Genomic DNA, 14,151 nt, shown 5'->3' on the forward strand with positions numbered 1-14,151 from the left:
GCAGACTAAGCACCATCAAGGCAATCGTAGCATCAAAATGTTCTTTTTAGAAACAATTTGATATTTGAAATTAAAATCTAAAATAGAAATAGCATAGAGGAAAAAAGATTAGAAATAGTCATCATGGAAAAAATTACCTTGGGATTTATATGGGAAAAAGCACTTTGACATTCTTATAGTCATCTTTTAAAGGTAAAGTTTCTAAAAATCTTTTCTACCAGTGAAGGATGGCAATGTGATAAATCAGTTATGTAAACTAACCTCTCACCCTCTTCCATATCATCATTTCATCAGATTTGGAGAAGTTAAAAATTAGATTCTTTCTCTTTTTTTCACTTCTCTCTCTTTTCAGTCCATCTTTTTCCTTTCCATTAATTTCTCTGGCAACCCTTTTTTTTTTTTTTTTTTTTTGCCTTTTAAAAGTTATCTTCTTTCAAGTAAAAAAAAAGAAAGGTTGACAAAATATCAAAACACTTTTCAAAATGTTTTGAACAATCAGGAGAAAGAGAAATATGCAAAAAATATCAATGCCATATCTGTTCTCTTATGCTCCAGGATTACAGAGACAGGTTATTTCTCTGGTCAAGGGATGTATTAGCAAATATGTGAAATAAAATAAAAATGTGCTTGTTATGTTGGCCATGGTTGACAGCTTGATGCTTTCATAGTTTCAGGTGGTACAGAAGTTCAGGTTGAAATAAAAAATATTTATGAACTTGCCAGTGGAAGAAAAGGGTTATAAAATTCTGAAAAACTAGATAAGGGATAGAACAGATAAAACAATTAATGGCTAAGAATATTCATTGTGTAGAATCTATTCTAATCAGATCTTTGGAGCATTGTTTCTGGAGGATATCTGCTGCAGGCTTGAACAGTGAAATGAATCTGTCTGTAAAGACCTTTATCAAAATGCATCTAAATGTCATTTGCATCAGGCCTGATAACTGCATTAATAAATTGCTGAAACTCCTTAGATTTCACCCTTTTCAGCTACGGTTAGAACACTGTAACTTCAGCATTTTAATTTCTCCATAAGTGCTATAGGGGAGAAAACCTAGAATTTAGTTATGTGCATACAGGGCAACTTTTGAATTCTCCTCCTCAATTTGAAACCAACACAAAATTATTCTGGAGCAGTAGGTACCAGTCCTGGCATGATAAAAGAGGATAAAACTATGGTTAGGTTTTTAAGCTATACAGGATATTTTAGGATTATTTCAAGAGGTTCTTGAGCTGATATATATATATATATATATATATATATATATATATATATACCAAAACTATTGAATTTAAATTCATAGGTATATTTAATTTCAATAGTTTTGGGGGAACAAAACTATTTTGTTTTTGGTAACATGGCTAAGTTCTTTAGATGTGATTTCTGAGATTTTGTGCACCCATCAACTGAGCAGTGCACACTGTACCCAATGTGTAGTTTTTATTCCTTGCCCCCTTCACCCTTCCCTCTAAGTCCCCAAAGTCCATTGTATCATTCTTACGCCTTTGCATCCTCATAGCTTAGCTCCCACTTATAAATGAGAACATACGGTATTTGGGTTTTCATTCCTGAGTTACTTTACTTAGAATAATGTCCATGAGCTGATATTTGAGGAAATCAATATGGTGATAAAAACTTACATTTTAGAGTTATATCTGGATTTATATCCTCTAACCGCTTCTTGCTAGCAATGTATAGTTAATAAAATCGCTAAATTACTCTAAGACCCAGTTTTCTCATTTGAACCTTGTAGGAATAATGGGTAATATTGATTCATTATGTTAGAATAAATTGGGCTCTAAAGATATTAGGTTTCCTATTTCCCCCAAACTAGAATAAGTGGAGTTGCTGTCTAAAATATTCTCAACATATGGCATAAAGGGCTATTTTGGTTTCCTTCTCTGGGCTGCCATAGAGACGACTAGTCACAGAAACCTACCCTGGTGTCATAGCAGTCAGGGTCAGCCCCTTCAGCACAGCAGGTTTCAGTCAAGGAGACAACTTCCTCCACAAGCTTGGTGATCTGTTCAAAGGTGCCACTGGGAAATTTTCTACTGTACAAAACTAGTGACCTGAGGGGAAAATAAGACAATATATCAATTAGAATGGAATTTTTTTTTTTTTTTTGAGCTAGAGTCCTTACTCTTGGCTAGGCTGGAGTGCAGTGGCACAATCTTGGCTCACTGTAACCTCTGCCTCCTGGGTTCAAGCGATTCTCCTGCCTTAGCATCCCAAGTAGCTGGGACTACAGTTGCCTGTCACCATGCCTGGCTAATTTTTGCATTTTTAGTAGAGATGAAGTTTCGCCATGTTGGCTAGGCTGGTCTCAAACACCTGACCTTTGATTTGCCCTCTTTGGCCTCTCAAAGTTCTGGGATTACAGGCCACCATGCCTAGCCAGAACTGAAACTTTCTTTTCACATTTTGGCATATTAAAGTATGAATGTGCACATTAAAACATGTTCAGTGTTTCAATGAAATATTGCATGCATTTACTTTATTTGGCTAATGAAAAAAATGAGATTTAAGTTAAAAAGCAGTTTTTGTTCTAGGCAAATTTATCTTGGAAAGCAGTAGACGTTAATTCTTAGGGCTTCTGTCAAACTAGTCTGGTGTGGTCCTTCTTGAGCTTCCCCAAATGTACTTGCTCTGTACCTCATTGTCTTGGTTTGCTAGATTCCTAGAATGTATTGTTGCATTTTAATTGACCTTAGAAAGGTATGCTTTATGTATTCTCTTTGAACTCATTCATAAACTTACTGGTGACAAATCCTTAGACTGTAGTAACCAAAGGTCAACTGGAACCTCTGGATGTCCTTCATTGGCTTGACTCCTGTGCCTACATTGGCCCTGGGGCTCTGTTCCCTTAATTTTGGCAAGGATTAAGGGTTTGCCTCCATGCTGAGTCAGTTCCTAACACTCATTTTTGTTCAAGATCAAATCACCAAGAGAGTGAGTGGCTATGGCACACTTACAAAGATGTGAAGTCCTCCTTTCCCAGATCGGAGAATTCCTTGCAGACTTTATCCTTTTCATAATCTCGGCCTAAGGAGGCAGAAATAGAAAAAAATTGTATGTTTCCCCCCTTGATCAATATTATATTACATGTGCATGTATAAAGTGATCTTCCATGTGGTCTATGGTGAAAGTAGCATTTTCTCAATGTTTATATACAATTTCATATTTTGAGTGTCTTTCTAGCTCTTCTGTCACAATAGGCCACAAGTTTATGGCATTCTGTTAGTCACCAGCAGAACAAAAGGAGAGAGTAAACTCGTACTGAAAGTAGGCGAGTCAAATGATACATGTCAACTAGTGAGTCAGAAGCTACTGATGTGGCAACTCTTAGGTCCTATCTTTATAATGATGCCGAAATGAGAATTTTTCTCCTTTCCTCCCTCCTTCCCACCCTCTTCCTCCTTTCCTTCTTTTATTGTCTCAGTTTCACTTAAGGCCTGAAAAGGAAAAAGAATAACAAACAAGTAGAGAGTGTCTCCATTCCAAGGCGAGGGCAGCACCATTAATGCAGGACTTTAAAGGAGTTACAGAAGAGTTAGTGCTGCCACCCGTGCTCTGTTACTCACCTCCTGCTGTCTAAGGGAAGGCTAAGAATTCAACTGCAGACAAGGTGGAAATCAGGCAGACTATTTCGGACAAAGTTAGTGTAGTGAGTCTGGGGGATGGTGGGGAGTGTTCCCTTTCACTTGCGCATAGTGACAAGGGCTTCAATAAACAACTGAGTGCTTGAAAGGAGACTCTTGGAGTTTGGGGTATAATAGACAGGTGTCTGATTCAGGCTGGAGAAGTCTAGAGGGTGATGGGCTTGCAAGGTGGCCTGGAAAACAAAACAGAGGACTGGGTGGGAAGCAATGGTGTGGCGTGCAGGCCTGACATAGTTCAAGCAGGAGAATGAACTGGCCAAGAGTTGTCTTAAATATATTTCCCCCAGTCCCAGCTCCACCCCCACAGAAAAGTGATATCTGCAGGGCAGTGGACTGTCAGTAAATAGTTGGGTCTCTATGTGGACGTAGACAATTTCAAAATCAGGGGCCCAAAGGAGAGTCTTAAGGTGCCACCTGCATACGAGAGATATCCAGGAATAATGAGGGAAAGAGATCATCAAAGAACCCAGTAAGAGTAAACTGCAGCTTTGCACGTCTTCATAACCACAGGAGACAACCTTGGCTCACCATGCTGCCCACTGAATTTTTTTTTTGTCCATTGGATTGAATTTTTCCTGCTGCTGTCTCTCTTACTAGCTTCTCCTTTCCCTGTGTTAACCCTGGAGGAGCTAGAAGCAGCCTAGAGGGGACGGATGAAGGAGAAGAGGAGAATAGGCAAAGAAGAAGAGAGGCAGGTATCTGTGCTCCCCTTTCCCACCACAGGCAACAGGACTGAAACAGGCCTGAATGCGGGAGTAGCTTCAACTTTCAATACATTAAAACATTTTGACTATTAAATACAACTAGACATTCTCATGATGAAATGAGATTGGTATTTGAGAGGGAACAGAAAAATCACAGGACCTGCTCTTGAGTTCATTCACACTACAGGGAAGAGCTAGTTCCTGCAGAGAGAGAGGAGTTCTTTACTAATCATGAGACCCTCTTGTTCAGCGGTCCCATCACATATGTAGTAGGGTGGACCCTTCAAAGTCAGTTAGTGTCCTCCTAATCTGACTCTTCATTTATGCAAATAAGCCCAGGAAATTTCCCTCCTGTGATGTTATATCTCCAGAAAAAATGTAGGAAGTATATAAATGCCCTACTCTCTGTTTTAAGTGGCTTTAACTTTTAGTGGTTTACCCTTCTCACTTTAAATGTTGGGAAAGTCATCTCAGGTGATATGATGGTAACTGCTGTCTGGCATTAATCCCAAAGAGTCCTCTCCTCCCTAACAGTTACAGTTCTATGAAAGACTGTGTAAACATATGCCTGAGTGAAAATTTCTATTTGATGGCTTGCAGTGGAGGTGGTGGTGATTGGATATAGACTTGAAAGGGTTGTATTTTTTTGGTTGAAGATTCTCTTTAGGAGTCATCAGATTAATGCCGCCTGTTTAATGTCAGTTTGCCTATAGAGGAAGCAGTCACAGCATGTGTTTTTTTAGATGGACACCCCCCAAAATATTTTTGAAGTGAGAAAAGTCAGATTTGATAATTGTGAGAAAAAGACATTCTTCAGGAGCACTTTTTAACAAGAGACCTACTCAAAACACCCTTAAAACCACAGGGAAAGTGGAAAAGAACCCACATGCCTGAATCTGATGTTATTCTGGCAACTAGGACAACGTAGTAGGGTTGATAAAGCTAATTGTCAGTGGAACCAAAAAAGCCACTCGCAGCAAACCTCTGTTATGTCTGAGAACCTTCAGATCTCGTACATTTTCTGAAATTTATTGATTAGTTTACAAGGTTGGCTATTGTGACACCTTCAAAAGGTTAAACAAGGCAGAAAACTTCCATTAATCATTAATGGTATTCAATGGAGTTGAAGACTAGAAAAATTGAGGCTAAACTGTTCTCATGTGGTGATAAGCTGTACTTAGGATGTCAAGAGTTGTCTTAGTTTGCCTCTAAAGTAGATTTGGTTTATTAAAGCTGAGCTAGAAAAAATGGCTGGGAGTTATATAGCAGTAGATTTTAGTTCAATGTAAGAAATCTTTATTCCAACTGTGGCTATTTTATAACTGAAATGAAAGCAGCGTATTAAAGAGGTGAGTTTGTTTTGTCATTGTAAATATCTAAATAGATTTAAATAACAATATATTGTAAAGATCCTTGAATTTAGTACAATGTATCCTCATGATGTATAAAATCACTTGCTGAGGATTATAAACCAGTCTCTTAAAAACAGAGATTATAAGGAATTTTTTTTCAAGGCTTACTGTGTTTTAAGACACACACAAAATAGCTCTAATTAGAACTTATTTTCCTTTTAATAAATAGGAGCTTTGTTTAAATCCTCCCTATAAAATGGAAGAGGTTATTTTTGTTGGTACTTCTATTGTGGCCATTATTCAATAATATGCAAAGTGAAATCCTGTATTCAAATGAGGTATCTCTGATGAACATTTTGAGAAATATTTTGCTTCTAACCTTCCAGGTTCTGATTTTTCATTTCACCAAAAAAATGTAAAGTTTTCTTTCATATATTATGGGAATGTGAATGTGCATGTGAAGGTGGTGTAAATGGGCCCTGCAGATTATCCCACTGAATAATTAGAATTGAATTAACTATTCAAGTTTGCACACAGCACTTTAGAATTCACGAGCATTCTATACTACTTTAGTTAGAATGCAAACTGGTGAGAGAGAAGTGGGAAACTAGATAGACTGTATAAGGCTTAAAGTGGTTTTGAAACTATTTTTGCTGAACATTCATCCTTGGGTGTGACAGGAAGCAAGGGAGGAAGCTCAAGTTGGATATTGAGAAAGCTCAGAATTAAAATATAAAAATAACATATAGAGGACGCTGTTGCACCTTGATCTTTCAGGTGAACTACCCAAAATACACTTCTGATAATTTTAAGAATTTACCTAAAGTGAAAATATCTAGCTTACAAGACTAAGCCAGTCTATGTTAATCATTGTCTCAATCTGCAAATACAGCAAATAAATACTAAAGTTAATTTGCAATATGATTATTACGAATTGATTCCCCATTCCATGGAATACTACAAATAAGGATGTTTTTTTTTTCTTGCACCAGTTGAGCTCACTCCAATTCATATAGTTGAAACCTGTCTGAAATGAATTGTAAATTATATGCTCTGTTTTTAAATGTACCATTTAGTGATAAAAAAAGGTGATTTGGACTTTGATATACCCCTAGTAAATATTGGCATAATCTTAGTGACTCTGGTGAAATCATTTTCACATCAAGTGACCCCCACAGTACTAAGTGTTTACAAATTTCATTAACGGAATTTTTGCTTTTTGGAACAGCATGTTCCATTTTTTTTATCTATATTGTGAAACATTCTGGTAAGTATTGTTTAATTTTGAACTTTTGAAAGCCAGTTTGATTTATTTTCAGGACATCTTTGCTGCTTCAGGCACCTTACCTCTGCCTACAAAGTTGGCAATATTCATTCATACATGCAACAAATATTTTTTGAGGATTACTCTGTGCCAGGCATTGGGTTCAATATCGAATTTGAACATACAGTGGAGCCCAAAATAGACTCATCCTTGCCCTCATGGAATTTTCATAGTAAGTCATAAGATACTATCTTGTTACCAAGTTTATTCAAGTAAGTATTTGGATACTTTCACTATTATTAGTCTTTCACTCAAATCTAATTTGGTTCCTTAGAACTGTTATTTGTATACCAGGAACATTAATAGATGCTAAATAACATTGATGTAAATAAATGCTCATACAGGATGCTAGGAATTGTCTCAAGTTGCTGTTTTCCTGTTGTATTCTGGAGAGTCATGGGCTTTAACAGCTCTGTTGGGTATTTTATATTCTCACAATTTCATTTCTTTGGCATGATAAGTAGTGAGATGGTAGAGGAGTTCATTGATGATTTTATCATTCCCCATTATATACAGATATCAAACTACTCCATTGTGCCCCATAAATGTATATCATTATGATTTGCCAATTAAAAAACAATACCTTTTAAACCAGAAAACACTGGACATGGGTGATTTCCTTTCACTGTTTCCTATCAATATACACATCTCAATGACTACTGAAGTTATAACTGTATAAACTGAAAACAAATTATGCAATCTAATGGCAAAGATATATCGTACATGTATCATTATTTATGTTTCTGTCATCACATATGGTTTTGTCAAACAGCTCTCCTGAGCCACTTAAATGCATTTGAAGTCCAACAGATTGCAGTCTCTTGATAGGAAAAATTTCATTTCAAAGATTAGTAATTTGTGTTTTAAAAACGATAAAGAGTAGATTTGTGTATATTAATTTTTAGTATGGCCAAAACAGTTTCACAGTGCTTGTCTCCTATAGTGATGTATCAGCAATATTTTCTTCATAAATGAAATATATGTTTTCTAATTTTTCTTTTTAAATCCCAGTAAGAAACTGAAGGCTTATTATTGGACACTTGTGAGAACTGTAATTTAAATGGGAAATTTTACTATCAAGTACTCAATGCTATTTTGTGTTAACCATTGTGATATATATTGCTTTAAGTGCTTTTATAGCACTTCATTTGTCTTAGTAAGGCTAAAGAGAGCCTTTTAAATAAATAATAATGAACATTGCAATACCATGTAGATGGAAAATAGAGGCCTGGCACGGTGGCTCACACCTGTAATCCCAGCACTTTGGGAGGCCAAGGTGGGCAGATAATGAGGTTAAGAGATGAAGACCATCCCAATCAACATGGTGAAAGCCCATCTCTACTAAGAAATACAAAAATTAGCCAGGCGTGATGGTGTGCTTGTAGTCCCAGCTACTTGGGAGGCTGAGGCGGAAGAATCAGTTGAACCAGGAAGCAGAGGTTGCAGTGAGCAGAGATTGCACTACTGCACTCCAGCCTGGTGACAGAGCAGTGAGGCTCCATCTCAAAAAAAAAAAAAAAAAAAAAAAAAAAGAAAAAGAAAAGAAAGAAAGAAAGAAAATAGAATGCCATTGTTTTCTAGAGGATATATACTAGATGTTACATCCCAATTGTCACCAGGTTATAATTCCTTAGACACATATTTTATAATAAAACTATTAAGGAACACCCACTTCAATGTTAGCCTAGTCAACAATCCAACCATGTATTTTGTTATTTATATTTTAAAAAATCTAGTATGTATTTGTCAAATAAATACATATCATTTTAAAACCAATTGTTACCTAACATTTGCAGCAGAACTGATAAATATCAAAATAACAAATTTACTTTGATATGTGGTAAAATTTGAAGACTGAAATGTGTTATTCTATGACTGTGCTCTTGCTATTATATTTTTAAACAGATAACAAAATCACAGTTATTTGCATTTAAAAATTTTACTTAAGTTTTGCTTCTGTAGGATAAAAACACAATTTGTAAAATGTAAACATATTTAAATAATTCACGTGTGATTTCTTTGAAAGGTATGGCTGGTAACTAATTATTTTGCATATTTTAAATGCAAAGATAAAATCACTGGTTAATATTCTTTTCTGTTTTTAGACAGAGTCTGCCTCTGTCGCCCAGGCTGGAGTGCAGTGATGTGATCTCGGCTCTTGGGTTCAAATGATTCTCCTGCCTCAGCCTCCCAAGTAGCTGGGATTGTAGATGCACACCACAACACCTGGCTAATTTTTGTATTTTTATTAGAAACAGGGTTTCACCATGTTGGTCAGGCTGGTCTCGAACTCCTGACTTTGTGATCCACCTGCCTCGGCCTCCCAAAGCGCCGGGATTACAGGCATGAGCCACTGCACCCGGTTGGTTAATATTCTTTTCTTTAGGTAGTGTTAAACCTCAAGTTACCATTTTACCATGACACCCAGGTTAGCAAACACAAATGCTCCTAGGATCTAGGAACTACACAACTTACATTTGATCCAAGGGAAGAAAGGATTAAATACCCCATGGTGAGAACTGGGGGTTTAGTCCAAAAGGAGGAGTCACAATTCAGCTCTAGTTCATCATTGCCATGTGAAATTTTGGCCCTTATTACCACACCTTCCTGTGCTTCCAGAGAAGCTAGAAACCTAGATTTTCATGTGGAACCTCCAGGTTTTAAAATGTTGACAAGTCAAATGAGACTTTAAAGACAGCCTTAAAGAAATTTTGTTGGCCCAAACCATGAGGACCAAATAAAACATCCATATGAGGCTGTATTTTATCATGATTTAAGAAAGAGGTTTTGGACGCAGACCACCTGGATTTGAATCCCTGCTGCCCTGGGAAGTTGCTTATCCCCTCTGTTCTTTCTCAGTTTTATCATTTGCAAAGTGAAGATGATTATATCCTTAGGAAGCAGAATATACCTGGCAGTTATTATTATTAGCTAAATCCAGTTAGTTTGTTACCAGTGTTATACATATGAATATATATATGTACATATCTATCTATCTACAAACACACACATACACAGACACATTGACTATCTACTGGAAGCATGGCATCATATGAAAGAAAACTCTAAAGCCACCAATCTTTAAGGAACCTGAGTCTGACAGTAGACATAAGTATACAAAATCCCAATTTTGTAACATTACACACAAATGTATTGAACACTTACTAAATGCCAAGTAGTGTTCTATAACTGGGAATTACAGGAAATAACAAACGTTCTTAATTTCACAGAGCTTACATTCTACATTTGTTACAATAAACAAATGAACAACGAGTGATAAGGTAAATTACTAAGTGCTGAGAAGAAAAGTAATCCAAGTAAGGTAATGGAGTGGTAGGTGTCATTTGTGGTAGGTTGGTTAGGGAAGCCCCTTCTATAAGTAGACACCTGAACAAGGTGAGAAAGGGAGCTATGAGAACATCTGGACAATCAATATTCCAGGAGGAGGGAAGAGCTAATGCAAAGCCCTGGGGTGCAAAGGACTTAGAGTGTGAGATAACATGTGGTCAGATCAGAATGAATGAGAAAATTAAAAGAGAGAGAGAGGAAGCAATGGGTAGAATGAAGAAGTTAGGTGGCCAAAAAATCGGGGAGGGGTGTCATCAATTCCTTTTAGGCGTGTCTTCATCTTCCTCCTATCCTAAGTAGATTAAGTTGGTGGCCTTTTAGAAAGTCTGTATATTTATCCTTATATTACACACATAATGGTGACTGTATATGTGGCATTACACCTGATATCAATAAGATGAAACGTTGCTATTGATTTTCAGGGAGGTTAACATTGCTCTCAGGGATGAAGTTAGCTGCCTGTATGACTTCAGCCCTTGTGTAGGGCTGTTTTGACAGGGAAGGAAGGGAAGGACCAACCCAAAGGGAACTTCCAGCAACCCAAAGGGAAATTTTTTTCTTGCAGTTTAGTATAATGTTTAATATATATATATATGTGCTAAAATGAAATGCTTAAAGCAAAAAAGGAAATGTTCATAATAAAAGCCTGTTCTTGTCAACAACTTCTATCAACTGCAGTGGTTTATTTCCTGCTGGCATAATTACTTTGATAATTTTGTAGCTCTGTCACTAGTCTTTGCTACTTGGTTTCTTTGGAAGGGAAGAGGGAAGGATATGTTATATATTAGGATTGCATCCATTTCAGTCCTAGGGGAAGAAGCTACTTGGAGGCAACTGGCAAACACTGCCTTCTTGCTTCTCATAGGATAGCAAAAGTGGACATTTTCTTATGACACTATCCAGATTTATCAGATTTGGTAAGCTCTTTTCTCCAAGATATACCCAAGGGGTTGGGAACAAGATTCCCAATGCTGTTTGATAGTAGAGGACTGGCTTAATTGGAGCCTGTCCAGTGAAGATTGAGCTGTAACAGTATCCATTTTAGACCCAAGGTTTCCAAAGAATAGTTCCATAGGTACAGTCATTGTAGAAAAGAGTCACTATGTTGAGAAACCCTGAGTTAAATTTCTTTCTGGTAGTGTTTCTCAGAACCTTTAGGACAACAAAGGCATTGATTGTGAAACCACCAAGAAGGATAATGTATGACTCATTTCTTAAGTATGTTTGGCCACAGAAACTTCTTTTCAAGATAAGTCTCAAATGTAATATATTCTGGAACAGGTGCTTAAATAAATGCTGTGGATGGTCAGCTCTCTAGAACTACAAAATGCAGAGAAAACTGCAATCCAAACCAATCTCCTGTAATCCAAGTCTACTTAGAACCTAAGAGTCCCCAGAACTCCCTTAATTTGTACACTTTATAACTCCCTGCCGGGAGAAAACACAGCTAGCTTCTAAGTACACTACTGACTTGGTCTTTGGGTCATGCTCATGTGTTAGAGAATAGAGAAATGATGAATCAGAGCTACTGCCCCCAAATATTGAATATTAATGCTTACCAAGTGTATTATGTATATCTCAAGACACCATCTGGCGTATAGCACAGGGGTTCTAAGAATAAAATTCAGATCTTTAAGGGGTCTGACTGGAGATTTTTAGCATCTGTTTCATCAGAATCTGAGGACTGCCGAGAATGTTGAAATAGAGAATGCAGAATGCTCTGTTACTCTCCAAAGGACACTGTCATTCTTTGAGGTGAAGCCAATGCATACCTATTGAATCAGCAGTCTAAAATGGTGATTCATGCTCCTGGTTATGACCTCTACATATAATTCAAATTCCATTCCTTATTGGATGGTCTATGTTTAAAGATCCTGATCTGAATCTTCTTCAGTAGGATTTTTCAGGATCATATCTGCCCCAGCAAAGCCTTGGCCAAAAGAATAAGACTTTGGGATTTCTTGGAACATGGCCTATTCAGAGGTCTTATAAGGGATACAATTTATGTTGCTTTTTTATACCCTACACTATCTTGGAAAGACTTTGTAGTCTTAGCTAAGGACACACAGCTTACTTAAGAATTGATGAGTAAGACAAGAGTTAAAATAATTTGAATGATGAAAGTAAGATCAAGGAAAAGTAAATGTAAGAATAATAATAAAAAGTCTGGAGTAAGGTTATTAATGTCACAGTAAATGATAATTTCTGGGAACACATATTTTATTCTACTGGTTAAATATATTACTAATATGAATAATAGTGTATGAGTTAGGTGAGGCTGTTAACTGATAGCACTAAATGAAAACCTTAATTTTACAAAGCAGGGTAAATGCAGATTTCCCTTGAGAACATTAAATAATCAGCCAGAAAAATAAATTGAAACTAATGCTGAAAAGTTTCCCAGATGTAGAATTCATAAAGTTGTATACTTCACATTATCTCAGTTTATATCATATAAAAAAGTTTTGAAACATTGCCCAAAGATAAAGACACCATCTGAAGAACGATTTTAATAAAAAATATGACTCAATTATCTTATTTGTGGTTGTGTTTCATAGCTATAGAAAAATTTTAAAATACCCCTCACAAAATATGTGAGGGGTATTTTAAAAACAGTACATTTTCAAATATTGCATGTATAGGATTCCTCTAAAGGGGTCAAAGAAATCTCTAAGTTGACATCACGCATCATTCACACGGCATCTTATACCCTTGATGGCAATGAATATTTGAAGTCTGAATAAATGCTTAATGATGGATCACAGTCTTTATTTGCATCATCTTGTAACAATTAGGAAATGTCTAATTTTAAATCATTCTCTTTAGGTCTTACTTATCAAAAAACAGGGGAGGGATAATTGAGAAATTATATAATTCCATTTTCTTTCTTTACCAAGATGCTTGTCTTGATTTTTTTTGTCTATACCAATTCAACATTACATGGCATAGTGGAGCTCTGATTAATTCCTCTCTGGTCTTTACCCCTCTCCCCAACATATTCACCAGTTCTTCTGTTTCTTACCTTTTATTTCATTTTTTAAGTGGTAATATACAATTAAACTAGTAAGAGTTCCTGTAAATGGTGACAACAAATAAATCTTACCTCTCTCTAAAGCATGCCCGAATGCCACAGCAAGCAGGAGTAGTACCAGGACCTTCTTCATTTTTGTACCAGGGAGTCTTGCAGCACCTCCTGGCTTCTGCAAGTGATCATGTAAAAGGTGGGAGCCAAAAGTAACTGGTTTCCTTTTACGAAGATTCCTGACTATGAACTAATCAATTATTAATCTCTACACAGAAGCAAGAGGCTATTATCCTTGGCCCCAAAGAGATAAAATCAAGGTAAATAGACACCCCAGGGATACTGTAGTGGAAAACCTGGGAGATTTTAATCATTAACTTTGTCAAACTGCAAAAGAGCCAAGGTATTAGGTTATTTATCACTGCTGTTCCTCACTAAAGTTTATTTAATACATTTGTAAGGGATACCCTCTCCCCCTGTATAGGGCTATGTGTCTTGTTTGGACTCCACCTTTCTCATATGCAAGTGGATAATTGGAAACTATCTCTCTTTACCTCTCTTCCTCTCTTTGTTTAAATCTACTACAAATAAGCATTACCTTAAAATATTGCAAACCAGATGTTCTAAGTAATAAGGGGAGAAGCCCATTCAGCACAGTTTCTAGAATCCATAATCCTGATGCTATAAAGTAATTTTCTTTGAGGTGATTGTATAATATTTTGTATTTATGTGCTATGT

At 36.5% G+C, this 14,151-nt stretch overlaps 1 protein-coding gene across 1 annotated transcript in view; it reads right to left on the reverse strand.

Annotated features, from left to right (window-relative positions):
• The window catches only part of GC (GC vitamin D binding protein), a 40,527-nt gene extending 26,668 nt beyond the window's left edge, over nucleotides 1-13,859 (reverse strand). Inside the window, exons 1-3 of the mRNA XM_032259372.1 lie at nucleotides 13,495-13,859; nucleotides 2,977-3,046; nucleotides 1,941-2,073 (exon numbers count right to left, since the gene is read on the reverse strand). Of these exons, the coding sequence (XP_032115263.1) occupies nucleotides 1,941-2,073; nucleotides 2,977-3,046; nucleotides 13,495-13,555 (264 nt within the window). The 5' untranslated portion in view covers nucleotides 13,556-13,859. The remainder of the gene's footprint in view (nucleotides 1-1,940; nucleotides 2,074-2,976; nucleotides 3,047-13,494) is intronic.
• Between the last annotated feature and the right edge of the window lie 292 nt (nucleotides 13,860-14,151).

Source organism: Sapajus apella, unplaced genomic scaffold, assembly GCF_009761245.1.
Source record: "Sapajus apella isolate SASKATOON/1434 unplaced genomic scaffold, GSC_monkey_1.0 scaffold108, whole genome shotgun sequence".
Classification (NCBI taxonomy): domain Eukaryota; kingdom Metazoa; phylum Chordata; class Mammalia; order Primates; family Cebidae; genus Sapajus; species Sapajus apella.